This window comes from Nuphar pumila, chromosome 11, assembly GCF_984573655.1.
Source record: "Nuphar pumila chromosome 11, dmNupPumi1.hap1.1, whole genome shotgun sequence".
Lineage (NCBI taxonomy): Eukaryota > Viridiplantae > Streptophyta > Magnoliopsida > Nymphaeales > Nymphaeaceae > Nuphar > Nuphar pumila.
The window spans coordinates 108,903,157-108,921,832 of NC_143259.1; the positions used below are offsets into that span (position 1 = coordinate 108,903,157).

General features: G+C 37.8%; 2 protein-coding genes across 2 annotated transcripts; one reads left to right on the forward strand and one right to left on the reverse strand.

Annotated features, from left to right (window-relative positions):
* Window positions 1-1,373: 1,373 nt before the first annotated feature.
* Window positions 1,374-2,180, reverse strand: LOC149822772 (putative CCR4-associated factor 1 homolog 10). The gene has a single exon (XM_089980372.1). The coding sequence runs from the start codon at window positions 2,178-2,180 to the stop codon at window positions 1,374-1,376; it is 807 nt and encodes a 268-aa protein (XP_089836498.1).
* A 4,137-nt stretch (window positions 2,181-6,317) lies between these two features.
* On the forward strand, window positions 6,318-6,956 carry LOC149822773 (putative CCR4-associated factor 1 homolog 6). The gene has a single exon (XM_089980373.1). It carries the CDS (start codon window positions 6,318-6,320, stop codon window positions 6,954-6,956), a length of 639 nt encoding a protein of 212 aa, XP_089836499.1.
* Window positions 6,957-18,676: the final 11,720 nt, after the last annotated feature.

Consider the following 18,676-nt stretch of genomic DNA (forward strand, 5'->3'; position numbering starts at 1 on the left):
CCTCAGAGTTCGTTTCCTTAATTTGTTTTTCTTGGGTGGTTGTGTTTTTCTTGCGACCCTCTGAGTTTGTGGTACGTTCTTTTTTATGCTACTTTTCTTGCATTTAAATGGGAGTTTGTGTTGGAATGTGGATGTTCTCAAGTTGCCTGTTGAAGGATTCGGCCCGGTTCAATTGAGATCTTCTTCTTCTTGGTTTTCTGTTCTACATCAATTACGATGGTTTTTTTGACACTCAATTACGATGGTTTGTCTCTGTTAAGCTTTCTTGAATCCTTTTGAATTTTTAGATATTTTATAGTTTAAGACATTCTTTTTTTCTTTAAGAGGAGCACCTACTGTCATATTGTAATATGACGTTATATTCCTTATCACCACCACACGTCTCAGTTGATAATGGCGTGCATGGGCCCCACTCTCACATATCTCATGGTTCCCAAGTGAGATGTGTGGTGGGAATTGAATATAACCAGCGATTTTGTTTTATATCATATGACCGTAAGAGGAGAGAAAGTGTTTAGACATATGGAATACCAAGTGCACTCTGCATTAAGGAACGACTGCCCTGCGGCTCCTTCCGCACATCTCACTTGGGAACACTAAGAGTGGGGCCCGCACACACGATGGGCGAGATGTTCGGTGGGTATTCAATATGAACCGATCTACTGTTGTGGCTTCGTGTTGTATCAAACAGTAAAATATACCGATGGTTGGCCTTGATGCCTCATTCATCAACTCCTTTTTGCATTGTTTGGATTTTAGAATTTTAGGTTGCATTCCTGTCTGCTCTGTTCCAACAATCCCCTTCTCCATACCCCTCTTAAATAAATCTTATTGTGCAACTTGTTTTTTTATCAAATCTGACCCTATAGATGGACTCATCATGGTCGACTTAATATGAATCAACCCTTAGATTTTATTTTTTAAACCAAAAATAATGATTTTTTATCATAGCAAATTCATGATACCTTTGGTTATAGATATTATCAGTGATATTTTTTATTTGAAATGATGACCAAAATATCATATGCTTTTTTTGTGATATTTTAAAAATATTGTGGATATTTATCATATTGCTTAAGGGCTATTGCGGTCGATTTTTCCACTTAAACCTTGAAATTGAACTGGCCTACGGACAACATAGAGTCATTGACGGGGGTTTTCAACTTGTAGGTTGTGACCCACCGACCCAGACCAAACCTGTTTGGTGATCAACAAACAAGTGTAACTAGGATCCGGGTCAAACTTGAAGAGTCGGATTAATATATGGTGGCTACTATAGATTTGTGAAATTTCTTATCACCACGGCTAATCTTGAACAACCAACACCAGAAAGAAACTAAAAACTTTCAAGAAAATTCTCTCTCTCTCTCTCTTCAGACCCTGTGACCCCCGTGGATCACATTGACATGATTCTGCGGAATACCGTTGGGAAAGTATTGGCGCTTCAACTCCAAGAAGGCCTGCATCGTCTTAAGGCTGCCGCGCCAACCCAGTTGAAAAGTGATCGTCTCCAGCACTCCCACATGGAGCAACCTGGCGACCTCATGCATTGGCAACGAGAAGCCACCGGAGAGCATCAGGTGCCTTATGTCGTAGAACCTTGGGAACAAGAATCTCACATGCCTCTGGAACTCTTGCAGCGTGTTACACACGTTCCCCAAGACGACCTTCAGCATCCAGCAAAAGTTGAAGGCCATCCCTAACACCACCCATGTGATGCGGTCCTTCATGAACAAGCTCGACCACCTGAACTGGGGGCTGAGGATGTTCAGGTCGATACCGTTCTGCAGGTTAACGTCGATGTTGATGCCACGCTCCGTCAGAAACTGCCGCAAGTCAGCATTGATCTCGTTTGGGGAGTTGGCGACCTTGACGTGGAACTCCCAGACTAACTTCTGGCCAGTGTGGGGGTGGGTGGGGAGGTTGCCGTTCTCGTCGGAGAAGGTGAAGCCCAGTTGCAAGAGGCGGATTCGGCCGGTGTTGATGTTTTCGGCGAAGTGAGCGTACTTGATTTCCGGTGTGTTTTCGCCATCGGGCAAAAGTAATAGGTCACGGCTGGCTTTGGCGAGGATGGGCCACATGGCGACGTAGGAAAAGTTGTTGACTATGTGGTTTCTGATGTACTCCAACTCTCTAAGGAGGTTGACAGCCCCGACGTGCACGACTGTGTTTTGTTCCATGGCGTAAGTAAATGCCAAGAAAATGAAAGAAGGGAAAGGGCAAGAAGGCAGGCAAGGGATTATTACCCAACAGCTCTCACTCTCTCTCGTGAAAAAGTGAAATGCCAAGAAAATGAAAGAAGGGGGCAAGAAGGCAGGGAAGGGAAGGGATCTCTCTCTCTCTATCTATCTCTGTGGATATATAGGTTAATTTTCGGTGGTGATGATGGCACTAGTAGTTTGCTTCTTGATTTTACTTTTATATAGAGAGAGAGTTATGGTAGCCAGCGTTTAGTCGGATCCTGTTATTTCTGGATTTGGATCCTGAAAGGAAGATTTGAATGTATCAGATTTGGGGTTGTTAAATCAGATTATTTCTGGATCTGAATTTTGATTCATATTAGAATCTATATTCATGTTGGATCTAATTTGGACTCAATTCGATCAGATTGCACTTTTTTAACATGCAAGTACCTTGTCTGGATGCTTATTTATTAAGATCCAATATTACCACATACATTTCAGATCCGGATTCAATCATATTCTATCCGATCTGATTCGGATCTCTCTCTCTCTCTCTCTCTCTCTCTCTCTCTCTCTCTCTCTCTCTCTAGGGGAGGATATATCTGTTCGTTTATGAATGGTTATGGTGGTACCGTGGTAGTAATGGGCATCTTGATTGTGCAGTTCCATACCACACACACTGAGTCTTTGGAGTATGGAGTTGAAGTGCATAGTCTGTAACGAGGTCAGATCTGGTGATATAACTGGGCACAAATCTTTTGTGCTTTGAAATCTTGGCCGTCAGTCTTCATCTATTTGTGACCATAAGGTTTTGGTGGACCCCATAGATTACACCGGTGGTGATGAAGTGCCATGGATGGTGGTGATTTTTTAAAACAAACAAAAATTTGTGCTTTGAAGTTTACAAGTCAATCCCCACTGCACATCTCGCATGGGGAACGGTGGAAGTGATTCAGCTGAGATGTTGGGTGGGGATTCGGTATGACCCAATCCGGTCTTGTTTTCTTGTTCTGTCATATGGTAAGACAACCATTCATGTTGGTCTTGAATGACTCCGCTGAAGTTTGGCTCCACATCCCTTATATCATATGCCATATTCATACCCATCTTAGATCTTATTATGATCAAACCTGACCCTATAGATGGATTCAGCGTCACCAATTTAATAAGATTCTTCTTTGGATTGCATTTTTTTAATTATAAAATCTCAACCCTAATTCTTATACCATTCATGCATTTATGTTTACCAAGCATGTAGAATCTTAATTTAAAAATACAAAAACACAAAAATTACTTAAAATTAAATATTCATCTTATTTAAAAACAAAATAAAAATATAAATGCTATACAAAGAAAACACAAAAAACTTTATAACCTAATTAAATATTCATACTATTTAAAAAATACTAAATGAAAGCCTTAATTCTACCAAATATTAATCATAATTTTCATACATAAGCTAATTGAGCCAAAAAATAATAAAACTCTCAAATTTCTAACCAAAATCAACCATGTGAATACTGTATAATGTTAATTAAAAAAATATAGAAATAACTAATTAATATCAATCTCATTAAAAACATAAAATATTAATTGAAACAAAAACACAAAAAGCCCAAAATCCTAGTTATTGAAATGCAACTATTAAAAAAAAGCTAAAACAAAAACCTAAATCTTAATCCTAACAAGTAATAATCACAACTTATTTGTTAATAAAAAACTATAATAAAAAATATTAATTAAAGTGAGCAAGAAAGAGAGAGGACCTCATCTTGTGCGCATTGCGGTTGCGAAGTGCGTGATGGCCGAAGGTGGCCTTGATGCCTAAGGATGGTACATATGGGTCTGTGGCTATAAGATCCATGTATTTTTAGGTATTTTAATACACCTATGAATATGAAAAATGTTGATTTGTATCTCTAGAATATAAAATGCAGAGTTGATAGAACTTATTAAATTTAATTAGTCATTTTTGAATTTTGAAAAATATAATCTTGAAAATAAATTTTGAAAAATAAAGCTTTATAAATGAATTTTGAAAAAATATAGCCTTGTAAATGAATTTTGAAAAATTATAGTTTTGTAATTGAATTTTGAAAAAATAAAACCTTGGAAATGAATTTTGAAAAGTATAGCCTTGAAATTGAATTTTGAAAAATTAAAGACTCAATATAAAATTTTGAGAAAAATAATATCCAATATAGAATTAACGTAAATTAAGATTGTCAAGTAAAATATCTAAGAAATTATAAAATAACAATTAGTTCAAGTAAATAAAAAAGACAATTAAGTTTGAATCTAACAAAAAAGAATAAGTTGAAGTAATTAGAAATTACAACCAAGTAGTAATACTAATTTGAAACCCACTGCCAGGAGAAGTGTACATAGACTCGATGGAGAATAACCCATCATTAGAAAGAGGCTAATAAGCCGCATCCTCTCGATGGATTCACACAAAAAAAACTTCTAATATGATTTTTTTGGGTGAATTAACACATAGATTGTGTGGAATCAGGATATCATGTTTATAATGCCTTTTTTTTTCTGTTTGTGTGGCCAAATTTTGCTCTTTGTGGTACCATGCCTATGCTTGTTCTTCTATTTGTGATGCATATTATGAATATTCGTACTGTAAGCACTTTTATCTAGTTAGCAGTAAGGGGGTATTAATATAATTATTTTTCTGACCATCCTGTAATAGAAAGGGCCAAATCATATTATCTAATTGTTTTATATTGGCCTCAATTGTATGCTTTCTCTTTTTGTGGGTTCTATTGAACTGGATTTTAGACCCAGTACCAACACCTGAAATCAGATCCAGGTTGGGTCCCACATCACTCAATTGTATGGTTTTTGTTTTTGTGCGTTTTATTGAACTGGATTCCAAACCCAGTACCAACATCTGAAATCAGATCCAGGATCTGTCCCACCTAGGTCTGAACCATTTTTGAACACCATCCATCAGCAATCAAGTTAAGCCTCGGTAATATTGCCATTAGTTCGGAAAGATGCCAACGATGGAACCCAAAAAAGCAAATAACAAACTGATTTTGACATTTATTTATGATAACACCTGTCTCGCTCAGAGAGAAAGAGAGTTGTGAATACCAAGTGTGAAGTTCGTACTCTAGCTCAAGGTTAGATCAGGTGATAAAACGAAGCACAAATCTATTGTGTTTTGAAAGCACAGCCTTCCACATAGGGATGACAGTGGGGTGGGGCCCCCGCCCCGCCTCAAGATTAGAACCTCCATCCCCGCACCGGGATGGATTTTAACCTCCACCCCCCGCCTTCATCCCCTTTTCATGTCCTACATCCCCGGTTCAAACGGGGATGAGGCAGGGCGGGGCAGGGATATTACGGGGAAAAGTGGCGGGAACGGGGATGAGGTAGGGAATGGGTGGGGATTGTAGCGGGGACGGGGTGGGGCTGGGAAAAGTGAACGTCCCCTCCTCCATCCCCGTTTCATACCCTTCATCCTCTGTCCAAACAGGGCGGGGCCCCGCTTTCCCCCGGTCCACTGCCATCCCTGCTTCCACATCCTAACAAAGAGTGCTGGCACTCAGTCATGTGATTGGGCCTACCAGTGTCATGGGTGGGTTATGTCACATGGGTACTAGGTGCGGGTTCTAATATGGATAGGATTACTGTTATATATTGACGAGTAGGGGTTCAATGGGTCGGGTTTACTTGGATCCAAACCGGATCAAACCCTATAAGGTTTGGTAAGGGTGACAAATAAGAAGACCCAATTAAGACCTGGGTCTGGAGCCGAATATTCGATTAATACATGGACCTGGATATAGTTTGTGAAATTATATACTAGACTCACAAATTTTCAATGTAAAAATAATAAGAAATATTATTTTACATGGTATGGTCTGGCATGAATGCATTTCTCTTTCCTGCTTGTACTGCTTTCCCATGTTCATCCCTATCTTGATGGTTTATCCGATCAAAACGTATTTGGTCAATAATCTTGACTCTATATTCTCTAAAAAAACAAATATTCCTGACTCTTCCTACCACTATCACAATATATAACGAACCCATATATTCCCCCAAGGATTGAGCAACCCCTCTTTTTCCTTCTTCTCTTTTCTCAGTCTTGTAATTTCACATTTTTTCGAAGACATGGAATCCGTCACAGTCAGGCAGGTCAGGGCCCACAACGTCAAACGAGAGCTCGACTTCATCCACCAGATAGTCGTCCAGTACCCTTACGTTACCACCCATGCCATTTTTATCCGCTTCGATGAACGGCCGACGTTCAGCCCCTTCAACAACGGCCTGTGTCTCCTCCAGCTCGGTCTCACCTTCATGGACAAGTCCGGCAACCTCCCTATCCACCCCGACACCAGTGAAAGGTGCATATTTCTGTTCAATGTCAAGCTGACGAAGCCCTCAAACGATCTCAACGCCGATTTCCGGCAGCTCATGGTAAAGAATGGCATTGATGTCGAGGTCAACTTGCGGAACGGTATCCTACCGTGCGTCCTCTTGGACCAGCTCTATTGCAAGGGAATTGACGTCGTGTGGCCGATGATGAAGGTTCTCCATAACTGCTTGTTGGAGCTGAGCTTTGGGTTTCGGGATAGGATTAAGTGGTACTCGGTAATATTGTACGATGTGAGAAACACGTATGGAGCCCTCTCGCACTGGTTTAAGTGTTTTGTGAGGTCGGTGGACGATGTGTTTAAGAGATTCTGCTTGTACTTGAAGAGGAGAGGGTGGCGAAGCAGGTTATATGCCCCCCACCCCCGAAGAGGGTAGTTAGCTACATCTTGTGTTCGGGGTCCCAATGAGCGCCACATATAAGATCACGTGCCGCTAGTATCCCCATGTGTGTCTGCATCACTTAGCATCGGAATCTGGTGTTGTTGCAAAGACTTAAGTACCTTTTATCGCCATTCTCTCCTTGGAATGGACAAAAGTGTCCTCCATCAAGAAAACTGAATCATCGGTTCGTGAAAAGGAAAAAACTACCCTCCATTTAGAAAAGTGAAACGACGCATCGTGAACGCACCAAAATTTTCAGCAAAGTTTGCGTAGGTAGGAAGGTTTATCTCTAGGATTTAAAAAGTCCAAACAATCTGTTATCTCCCTAAGCAGAAAAGTCTACCGAAGCATCCTTTGCCTTCATTTGTTCTCGTTGGAGCATCATTTGCCTTCTTCTGTTGTCGTCGGAGCATCCTTTGCCTTCTTTTATTGTTGTCATAGCATCTTTTGATTTCTTCTGCTACCGCCAAAGCATCCTTTTCTGTCTTATGCGTAGTGGTAGCATCGTTGCCACCATCTGTTGCATCTACCTTCTAGGTGTTTCTTACTTTACAGTTGGATTACCCAAACTCCTAACGTTTCAGTGAGTTTCCTGTAAAGTTTCGTTATACAATCAAAACGATTTGTAAATGTGAATGCTAAATCTTACTACTAGGAAACCATCTTCATGCTAAATAACACCTTGTACCATACGAAAAGAAATTGATTTGTACATACCATGTCGCCACATTGGATCAAGAACGGGATCAGAGGGATAAAAAACAACTAATTCGTATAGAGCCATAGAACCGGCCCAACCAGAAACTAGAGTTGTATGCATTATATGGACAGAAAGCAAGCGATCCACCTTGTGGGCATCGAAAAACTATTTGCACGATTGGTTCTTACGAAGGCTAAACCTTTTAACGATATGTACTTATGACGGTTGCGATTTATACAATGATTTGTAAGTTTGAAACTGCAACAATTTATACATTCAAAGCAATAGAGATGTGTATTTATGAAGATACTTCGATTTATACTTAAGTTTGTTAAATCTTACAACGATGTTTACTTATGAAGCCAAATATTGCGATGATTTATAATGTTGGTGATCGTTTAACAAATAGGATCATTTGTATTATTATATACTTGGGGAGGCGATTGTAACATATAATGATGCGGTTAAATTAATGTTTTGTGTAGGTTAGCAATGTCTGCAGCTCATCAGAGAAGAAATACCGCATCGTTCTATGGGTTGTGTATTAGAGAAGTTGTCCATCAGTCTCATCCATCTAAGCATTTTGAAAGGTATCAAAATATACTAAAGATTGAGAATGATAAAGACAGGAAGAAAGTGTTGGAATTATATTATGCAGAGGATTATCCATCAGATATTGAGGCTGAAGATCAAAGGAAAAATGAAGAAGAACTAAAGATGAAGAAAAAAAAGGATGACGAAGAGAAGGAAAAGCAAAGAAATAAGAAGGAGAATGAAAAGCAAAGGTAGAGGAGAAGGAAAGTCAAAAAAGGAATAAGGAGGAGGAGAGGAAAAGGCAATTGAAGAATAAAGAGGAGGAGGATAAGAGGGAAATGCAAAGGATGTTGATGAAGCATATAGCTATGCGAAAGAGCGTAAAACAAATAAAGGAGGCGGAGAAGAGGGAAAGGCAAAAAAGAAATAAGGAAGTAGAGGAGGAGAGGCAAAGGCAATTGAAAAAGTATGAGGAAGAGAAAGAAAGGAAGAAGCTTCAGGATGAGGAAGAAAAGGAAAGGCGAATGAGGGAGAAGGAGTTTGAGGAAGATAAGGAAAAGCAAAGGAAGAAGAAGGAGGATGAGAAAAAGAAAGAAAGAGAAAGGAAGGAAAAGGAGGACAAGAAAGAAAAGAAAAGAGAAAGGAAGAAGCAGGAGGAGGAAGAGGGGGAAAGGAGAAGAAAAAAGTATGAGGAAGAGAAGGAAAGGTGATGGAAGGAGGAGGATGTTGAGGAAGAAAAGGAAAATAAAAAACAAAAGAAGGAGAAAGAGTACAAGGAAGAGAAGGAAAGAGAAAGGAATACGCAGGAGGAGGAAGAGGAAGAAAGGGAAAGGAAACAGTACGAGGAAGAGAAGGAAATAGAAAGGAAGGAACAAATTGAAAAACATATGACAGGTGATGGAGTTAAGGACGGTAGTAGTAGAAAAGCAGTGGGAGGTAGTGGACGAACAAGAAAGGCCTAGGTTTGAAGGATGAATTGAAGAGGAAAAAAGTGCGACCAAGGTACATAAATATATCTTGTCTGTTAAGATTTAATGTGTTAGCGATTACTATGTGTAACAATTTTTGTATAGCAATTTTGGTATAGTGATTATTGTGATAAGTATTACTATATATAGCACTTACTGTGATAGTGTGTGTGCAATAAATATTATTTATAGCGATTAGTAGAATATTATTTATAAGACAAATGAGACTAATTTATAATTGGTACGAATAATATGCTATTTTATGTTATAGGGAGGTAAGAAGAGAAGTAGAGTACCAGATGAAAAGCTCAGAGGGCGGTGTCAGTGGCATGTAGTTCTGTCGTGGTATGGTCAGCTGAGTGCATATCAGAAGGATCAATTACAAAATATGCACTTCGGTGGCCTTATGGACCAGCATTTTTTTGAAATGTGCTGAAACACCATGACCCACCTGATAAATAAATGGAATCATAAGACAAACACATTCCAGTTTGATTCTTTTGAGATCACCATGACCTTAGAAGATGTGTTGCGGATCACTAGCCTTATCACCTAGAGTGACAATTATCACATGTAGGTTTTTATAACCATATGTCATAACAACTTGAAAAATGAGGAGCAAGGCATCCTCAAAATTTCATCTCTCAGAGTTAGGGAGGTCCTGGTCATCAGACAAAGGGTAGACCTTAGTTGTTGCAGCGATAAGAATTACAATTCAAATTTACCCATGCATCGATCATCTCTCAGTCCTTTAGAGGTTGTGACTTGGGTTGGGGATCTTGGCGACAGAGACTACAATAAATATACCCCTTGCATAATGAACACTGCAGTATCTCTCGCTGTCGTGATGACCACCTCTGCATACCCATAGGAGTAAGACTATCGAAACTTAATACTAACCTTTCTAACACACTCACATAGTTAGTTGCAATTTATTTGAGATTATATTGTTATTTATGAGATTATGTTGTTCTTATTGATATCTTATTATTATGATCATGCTATTAATGATGTTATCAAGCTTATGAACATATCATTTCATAATTCTAGCATGTTAGTCATATTGATATTTGCATATGGGACAATACGGTAGATATTTTGATTTCTTATCATAATGCATAAAGCTTAAGTTTGCTTACCTACTGAAAGAGTTTGACCTCATTGTTATGGGGTACAAGTAATGAAGAATGATGTAATGCAAGAGTTTGATGTGAGGTGGTACCCTGATCCAAACACCCCTAGCTACGTTTCGATCTTGAAACCAACTATTACTTGTTTCATTCTAATGAGATACTTTATTAAGCTTTTGATAATGTATAAACTTTTATAACTTGGTTTATTTACAATACATGAAATGGTTTTCCTTTCTTATGGTTGAAACTCTATATATTTTTCATCTCTATAACACGTTGAAATCGTCTGACTCTTCCAAAACCCAAACTATTTTTGTTATATTATTTCAAAAAAATGTGTTAAAATTCTAAGCTTTTAAGTTAAAAAATTTTGGGGCATGACAACATTGGTATCAGTGCAAAGTTAAGAAAATTGGTTCAAGGTTCAATGACATCAATAATTACACTGAGTATCTCTAGATTCTAAGTCTTAGTGATTATTACATTATATGTTAAATGAAACTTGTAGAGAACTCAATATCATGATATGTTTAGATGTCGTGGGAAGACTGTCAAATTATAATAGGGGCTATGCATAACCTGGCACAAAGAACCGATCAATTGAATCAAGCTATCACCACTGTGACTTGTAGTATGCAACTGTTGTTACAAGAAACCCAAATTTGTAAATGATACAACATGGACCATACATGACAGATATGTCCTCGTGAATTATATGACTACATTTATTATGGAATGAGAGAGCATACCATAGATGAATGTCAACTAAAGCAAGAACATTAAAAGTGGAAGGGGAATGCTGAGTTGCAAGTGGATGTACTATCACAAATAGGGATGGCAGTGGGGCGGGGCGGGGCAGGGGACAAGGTTTTCACCCCCGCCTCGCCTCAAAATTTTATCCTCCACCCCCGCCCCGCCTCCGCGGTGGGGATGGATTTTATCCTCCACCCCCGCCTCCATCCCCGTTTCATACCCTTCATCCCCGGTCCAAACCGGGATGAGGCGGGGCGGGGATATTGCGGGGAAAGGTGGTCGGGGTGGGGATTAGGCAGGGATTAGGCGGGGATCGTGGCGTGGATGGGGCAGGGCGGGGAAAAGTGCACGTCCACCCCTGCCCCGCCTCCGCGGCGGGGATGGATTTTATCCTCCACCCCCGCCTCCATCCCCGTTTCATACCCTTCATCCCCGGTCCAAACTGGGCGAGGCGGGGCCCTGCTTTCCCCCGGTCCACTGCCATCCCTAATCACAAACTGACCCTATGTCATTCCCACTGATTGTAAAAGGCCCAAACCCAATGTTACGAGAACCAAAGCCAGATTCATCGATCTACACACTAACATTCCCTGAGTATACCCCTGAGGTAATCAACACACCCCCTGAGTCTCCACAATACACACTGGCATCACCTCCTCAAGCACTCATGCCCAAGAAAATCCACACTAGAAGCCAGGTAAAATACTGCAAGCACTATACAAGTCGTCCCTTAGGAGTTAGCAACTCCTAAATTTTTATAGGTACTTTGTGGCCAAACATTGACAAATACCTAATGCATTCCTTTTCCTCGTGTTGTTCTAGCTATCGACAAAAAGTGAATATATATATATATATATATATATATATATATATATATATATATATATATATATATGACTACGTCTATATATCGTTGTTGTTAATAACTAACACTGATAAGTGCAACTTTACCCCAACAATATGATACCAAGATGAGAAGACCAAAACTTACTTAACATAGAACTTTCTTGCGTAGATGGCATGACAAGTAAGGTGTAACACGATTATGGACATACAAACCAACCTCGTCAGGGTTATAAAACAACAAGTGGAAGCGAGCGATAATCTTTAACAAGTTGCACACAATCATTCTGCAATTGTAATTTTTCTATAAATAAAACTCTGTATAAGAGGTTAATAGATATGAATCCTCCTTCTTTTACTAGAAAATCTAACCCGAAAGCGGCGAGAAACTAGGTATGAGAGATTGAACAAATCTTTAAAGTCCTATGATTCCTTGAGGATAGTATGGTAGACTTCAGAACCTACCAATTAAGAAAGAATGTGGAAAGATGGTAGGCTACCATCTTGGAAGTTAAGTTCCACAATGGACCAGTGCTATGGGAATAATTTATCAAAGTATTCAATTCAGCATATTCCTCGATGCATAAGAAGAGAAGGAAAATGCAAGAATTTCTAGATCTTCAGCAAGAAAGAGTTATCCTTATAGAGTACACCATTAGATTCTGAGGATTAGAGCTATATTGTTCAAACATCTACAATACCGAAAAAAGTATGTGCCATGAAGGTCGTATGAGGGCTCAAACAAATCTTAAGAACAAAAGCTTATACACGTGGATCTAAAACTTTGGATGGAACCATAGAAGTGGCTACTCTCCTAAAGAAAGATTGGAATGATTTTCAGAGAACCCAAAATAATTGAGGGGTTCAACAATCATCAAGTTAGAAGAGCTGGCCTAAAAAAAGATTCTTCAACAAACAACCAGATGGTAGAAGGTTCATACCACCAAATAAGAGATCAAGACAACAAGGGGGCACGAGGCCTCAATAGAAACATAAACAATGACAACAAGGGCAAATACAACTTTGTCTTCATTATAGGAATTACCATCCAGGGCGACTCCACTATGTTAAGGAATGTCATGCAAAGTTTATCGATGAATGGAGAAGTAGAACAGGAATATCACAACAACTATCATAGCAACCACCACAGCAACAACAACAACATTAACAATAACAAAAGTCATCTGGTTAAAAAGTAGTGGCAGACGAGTATATACCACCACCATGGAACAACTGACCAAGGGCGAGTTAGTGCAAGGTATTATACTAATCGTTGGGTGAGCAACCCTTATTTTATTCGATTATGGTGCCACTCAATCTTTTATCTCAAAGAAATTTGTGAAACAATGAGATATACTTGTCAAAACCCTAAAATACTCATTGGAGGTACATACTCCAACTAGTGAGCATTCGTTGTGCATTATCTATGTACTAAATGTAGAGGTACTAATAATAGGAAAGAACTTGCATGTTGCTGATGTAATCCTACTCGATATAACTGACTTCAATGTCATATTGGGCATGAACTGGTTGTTCGACTACCATGCACAAGTTAAATATAAGAAAAAAAAATGTCATTTTTTCAAGACTAGATATTATCCGACTATAGAATTTAAACTGTCTAGGCCCACACTAGTGGGTGGAGTTATATCATCCTTGAAAGCTTAAAGATATATTCAAAAGGGATGCATTGCTTTTCTTATTAGTATCAATCTAGTTGAGCCTAGAACTACATCAATAGAAGAGTTGGATGTAGTAAGAGAATTCCCTGATGTATTCTCATAGGAGTTACATGGACTTCCACCACAACAATAAGTAGAATTCAATATCGAGTTACTGCCTAGAACAACATCAATTTTCAAAGCACCATACTGGATGACACCAGCAGAATTTGAGGAGTTAAAGAAGCAATTAAAGGAACTTATAGATCGAGGATTCATTCGACTGAGTGCATTATCTTGGAGTGCACCAATATTATTTGTGAAAAAAAAAGGATGGAATAATGAGATTGCACATCGACTATATGGTGTTCAATCAAGCTACCATCAAGAATAAATATTCATTATCCCGTATTGAGGATATGTTTGATCAACTACAAATGGCAAAATTATTTTTTAAAATTGACCTTAGAACTGGGTATCATCAACTTAGGATTAAGGATAAAGATATCCCAAAGACTATCTTTTGAACAAGGTATGAACATTAGCAGTTCGTAGTGATGCCATTCAGACTCACTATTATACCAACAACCTTCATGAATCTCATGAACCGAGCATTTTGACCTTATGTCAATACATTCGTGATTGTATTCATAGATGACATCTTAATCTATCCATAAAGTATAAAATAACACCAAGAACACTTGAAGATCATGTTAGGAGTCCTTAGAGAGCACCAAATGTTTGTTAAATTTTTCAAGTGTGAATTTTGGCTAAAATAAGTGATGTTTTTGGATCACGTGATATCTGAGAATGTAATAAGCATGGATCCTACCTAAGTAAAGGTTGTACTGGATTGAAAATAGCCAAAAACATCAGTGATATTAGAAGTTTTCATGGATTAGCAGGTTAGTATCGACAATTCATTCAAGACTTTTCTAGAATTGCCTTGTCTATGACCAAACTCCTACGCAAAAGAATCAAATTCAAATGGAACTCATATCTTAGCTTTGCCTTCTGGTTGAGGAGGATTTTTGATACACACAGATGCCTCTGTAATTAGCTTGAGTTTTGTGTTGATGGAGAATGATAAAGTTATAACCTATGCATCAAGATAATTAAAGATTCACTAACGAAACTATCCAACCCATAATTTGGAACTTACAACAGTGGTGTTTGCACTAAAGCTTTGATGACACTACTTATATAGAGACAAGTTTGAAGGTCTTCTCAGATCACAAAAGTCTCAAGTATCTCTTCTCTCAAAAGGAAATGAGACATTGATATTTGTTAGAATTTATTAAGGATTATGAATTTACCTTATCATGTCACCCATAAAAGGCAAATGTCATTGCAGATGCACGTAGTCACAAGTTTGGTAGCATCCTATCCAGTCTTGAGAATAGTTGGAGGCTTATGAAAGATTTCATCGCATGAAAATTGTTTTTAAGTGATCATGAGATCATTTAATTATCAAGTCTAACCATACAATCATATGTCATCTTTTCAAACACATATTAGCATATCTGTAAATACCTCAAATTGTCCTCATCCATTTTCAGACACATCCCTCGTGCAGTGCCAACCCTGATAAGTCAGTATATGAGTCTAACCCCGAGTCTGTCTTAGAAAATTATCATTTTACCCACTTTTGTTAGGAAAATTACCATTTTACCCCTAGGTCATCCCAGACCCTAGTCAGTCGAAGTCAACCAAGCTCATTCTCAAGCTCAGAACAATTAGAATATTAATCATTTCTAGCTCACCTGAGCTCACAGTAAGAAGGTCATTTACAATATGTACTTATGAAGGGTACAATTTATACATTGATTTGTAAGTTTTAAGCATCGATTTGTATGTTTAAATTAGGAATGATTTATATGTTTGATGCAATAGTGATTTATAATTGTTGATGATAGTGATTCACATGATAGCTATTTAATTACAAGTACGATGCCTTAAAGTGATTTCCATAGAAATCGCTAAATGAGCAACGATTTGAACACGCAAATTACCACCTCATGTTGCTACAATTGTTATTCCTCGTCCATAGGTTTCAATTACATACTACAAATATTTAACCCTAAACCCTAACTGTAAACTCTACAACTAAACTGTAAACCCTAAACCCTAAACCCTAACCCTAACCCTAAACCCTAACAACAAACACTAAACCCTTAATATATTATTAAACCCTAAACCCTAAACCCTAAACCTTAACCCTAAACCCTAAACACTATCCCTAAACCATAACCCTAAACCTGAAACCCTGAACCCTAAACTATTAACCCTAGACCTTTAATCATAAACCCTAAACCCTAATCCTAAACCTAAATCATAACCCCTTAACCCTAAACCATAACCCTTAAACCCAAAACCCTGAACCCTAAACCATAAACCCTAAATCGTAAACCCTAAAACCTAAACCCTAAACCCTAAATCACAAACGTTAAACCCCGATCCCTAAACCCTAAACCCTAAACTCTAAATCATAAACCCTAAATCCTAGACCCTAAACCCTAAACCCTAAACTTCTAAACCTTAAACACTAAACCCTTAATATCTTACTAAACCCTAACGCTAAACCCTAAACTTTTAATAAATTACTAAACCCTTAACCTTAAACCATAAACCCTAAAACCTAGACCATAACTCTGAACCCTGAAACCCTAAACATCGTGTCGATTTGTTCTTTAGTAAATCTAAACATTGTGTTGATTTGTTTACAACTATTTCCTTTTCACCTTTTATGAATCAGTCATTAGGTAAATTGTGATACGACATATCGTTCATGTAGAAAATGCTCATAAAAGCAATTCATGATAGGATATCGTTCACATAGACAAAGCTGGTAAACACAAATTATGATAGGACAAATCGTTAACGATTTAGGTCCACTGATGTATAGATCTTGATAGAACACTTTTTTCTATAAAACAGTGATAACAATTTGCAACTTTAACTTAATGTATGTTGATGTACAGATCGTGATAGAACACTTCTTCTATATAACAGGGATAACAATTTACAACTTTTTAATAGTTATCAAGTTGTAAAACGATTTGTACTTTACTAAGTCTAAATATCGTATTGATTTGTGTACATGTGCGTAAAACCCTATTCTATGTAAAACTGTAATATAGATCTGTGTAAAACCCTACTCGACCGGTTGTCCATGTCTAAAACCCTAATCTATTTAACCTCTCTTCCTCTTTTCTGCGGCAACGCAACTTCTTCTTCTTTTTTCTCCTCCACTTTCTTTTTTTTCTTCTTCTTCTCCTTCTCCTTCTCCTTCTTCTTCTTCTCCCTTGTATTTTTCTTTCTTCTTTGTTCTTATGTGTTCCTTCTATCTGTGCTTGATAGATGGGTTTTGATGTTGATAATGTATTTGTTTCACGCCATGAGGAAAGATCTGTATAATCTTCGATGATAATTATGGTTGTTATCTTCTGTGTATACATCGATATATTCATTATATATACGACTATTACCACAACAAAGCAGCAGATTAGCGACAACCGCATTCCGTCGCTATTTTGTCGCTAACAGGCGTAGCGACGGATTAGCGACGACGAGGTGACGGTATGCTTACGTCGCAAATTTTTTGACGCTAACTGGCAACGGAATAAATTCGTCACCAGGTCTGTCGCTAATTGCGACGAACTAACGAGCGATGTATTTCATCGCCAATCCGCTGGTACTAAACGGTGACCTCGGCTTGGCGACGGATTTACGTCCGTCGCAAAGACGTCGCTAGATTTATATACATAGTGACGGATGTTTCTGTCGCTAATTCGTCGCAAATACGAAAAAAAAATTATTTAAAAATTAAATACCGAGAACGGTACAATTTATATTTCTTGTACAATTTATATTTCCTATAAATAAAAAATAAACTACACTAAAAAATTCCATATAAAAGGAATCTACAACAATTAATCATTCCACCTTAAAATTAACAAGTTTAATTATTTATAATTCAATAATTACAATTAGGAAACATAAAAAAATAGAACTTCTTCAACACAGTTCTCTAATCATCGCCAAGATTTTGTGTGTCTTTTTGTTCATTGCCTTTATCTACCCCTTCAGCTCCGCTACGCTGATTATCGCTAGCATCCTACACAAGAAAAGAACAGTCAGTATTGATAAACAAAATATAATGAAATAAATTACGCACTATATGTGATTTTATCATGTGCACATGTGTGTTCTAAGGCAATAAAAAAACTCTATATGTGATTCTATCATGCTCATATGTGTGCTAAGGCAGTCAAAAAATTGAATATGTGATTATAGCATGCTCATATGTGTGCTAAGGCAGTCAAAAAAAACTCTATATGTGATTCTACCATGATCAGATGTGCTTTATGGCAGGCAAAAAGCTATATATGTGATTCGATCATGCTCATATGTATGCTAAAGTAGTCAAAAATTTGAATATGTGATTATAGCATGCTCATATGTGCTCTAAGGCAGGCAAAGCAAAAAACTTTATATGTGATTCTATCATGAATGATATATGTTTTAAGGCAGTAAAAAAAATCTATATGTGATTTTGGCATGCTCACATGTGTTTTAAGGTAGTCAAAAAACTGAATATGTGATTATAACATGCTCATATGTGTTCTTAGGCAGTCAAAAAACTGAATATGTGATTATAGCATGCTCATATGTGTTCTAAGGTAGTCAAAAAAACTTTATATGTAATTCTATCATGCTCATATGTGCTCTAAGGCAGGCAAAAAACTTTATATGTGATTATAGCATGCTCATATGTGCTTTAAGGCAATAAAAAAACTCTATATGTGATTCTATCATGCTCATATGTGCTCTAAGGCAATAAAAAAACTCTATATGTGATTCTATCATGCTCATATGTGCTCTAAGGCAGGAAAAAAGTGATATATGTGATTCTATCATGCTCATATGTGTGCTAAGGCAGTCAAAAAATTGAATATGTGATTATACTTGAGAGGGATCTGCAATCGAAGATCCTCTATTCAGCACAATACTGGTGATATCATCTCGGAGAAAAGGGGGCGACAGTGTCATGGAAGTAATCATGCATTGTGTCTTTAATGATCTGGCGTACATTATCACCGGAAAGAATAGGTTGCTGCTT

Bases quoted from the DNA above. Each gene is read 5' to 3' on its own strand.
- LOC149822772 (XM_089980372.1), bottom strand. From the start codon at position 2,180: ATGGAACAAAACACAGTCGTGCACGTCGGGGCTGTCAACCTCCTTAGA.
- LOC149822773 (XM_089980373.1), top strand. From the start codon at position 6,318: ATGGAATCCGTCACAGTCAGGCAGGTCAGGGCCCACAACGTCAAACGA.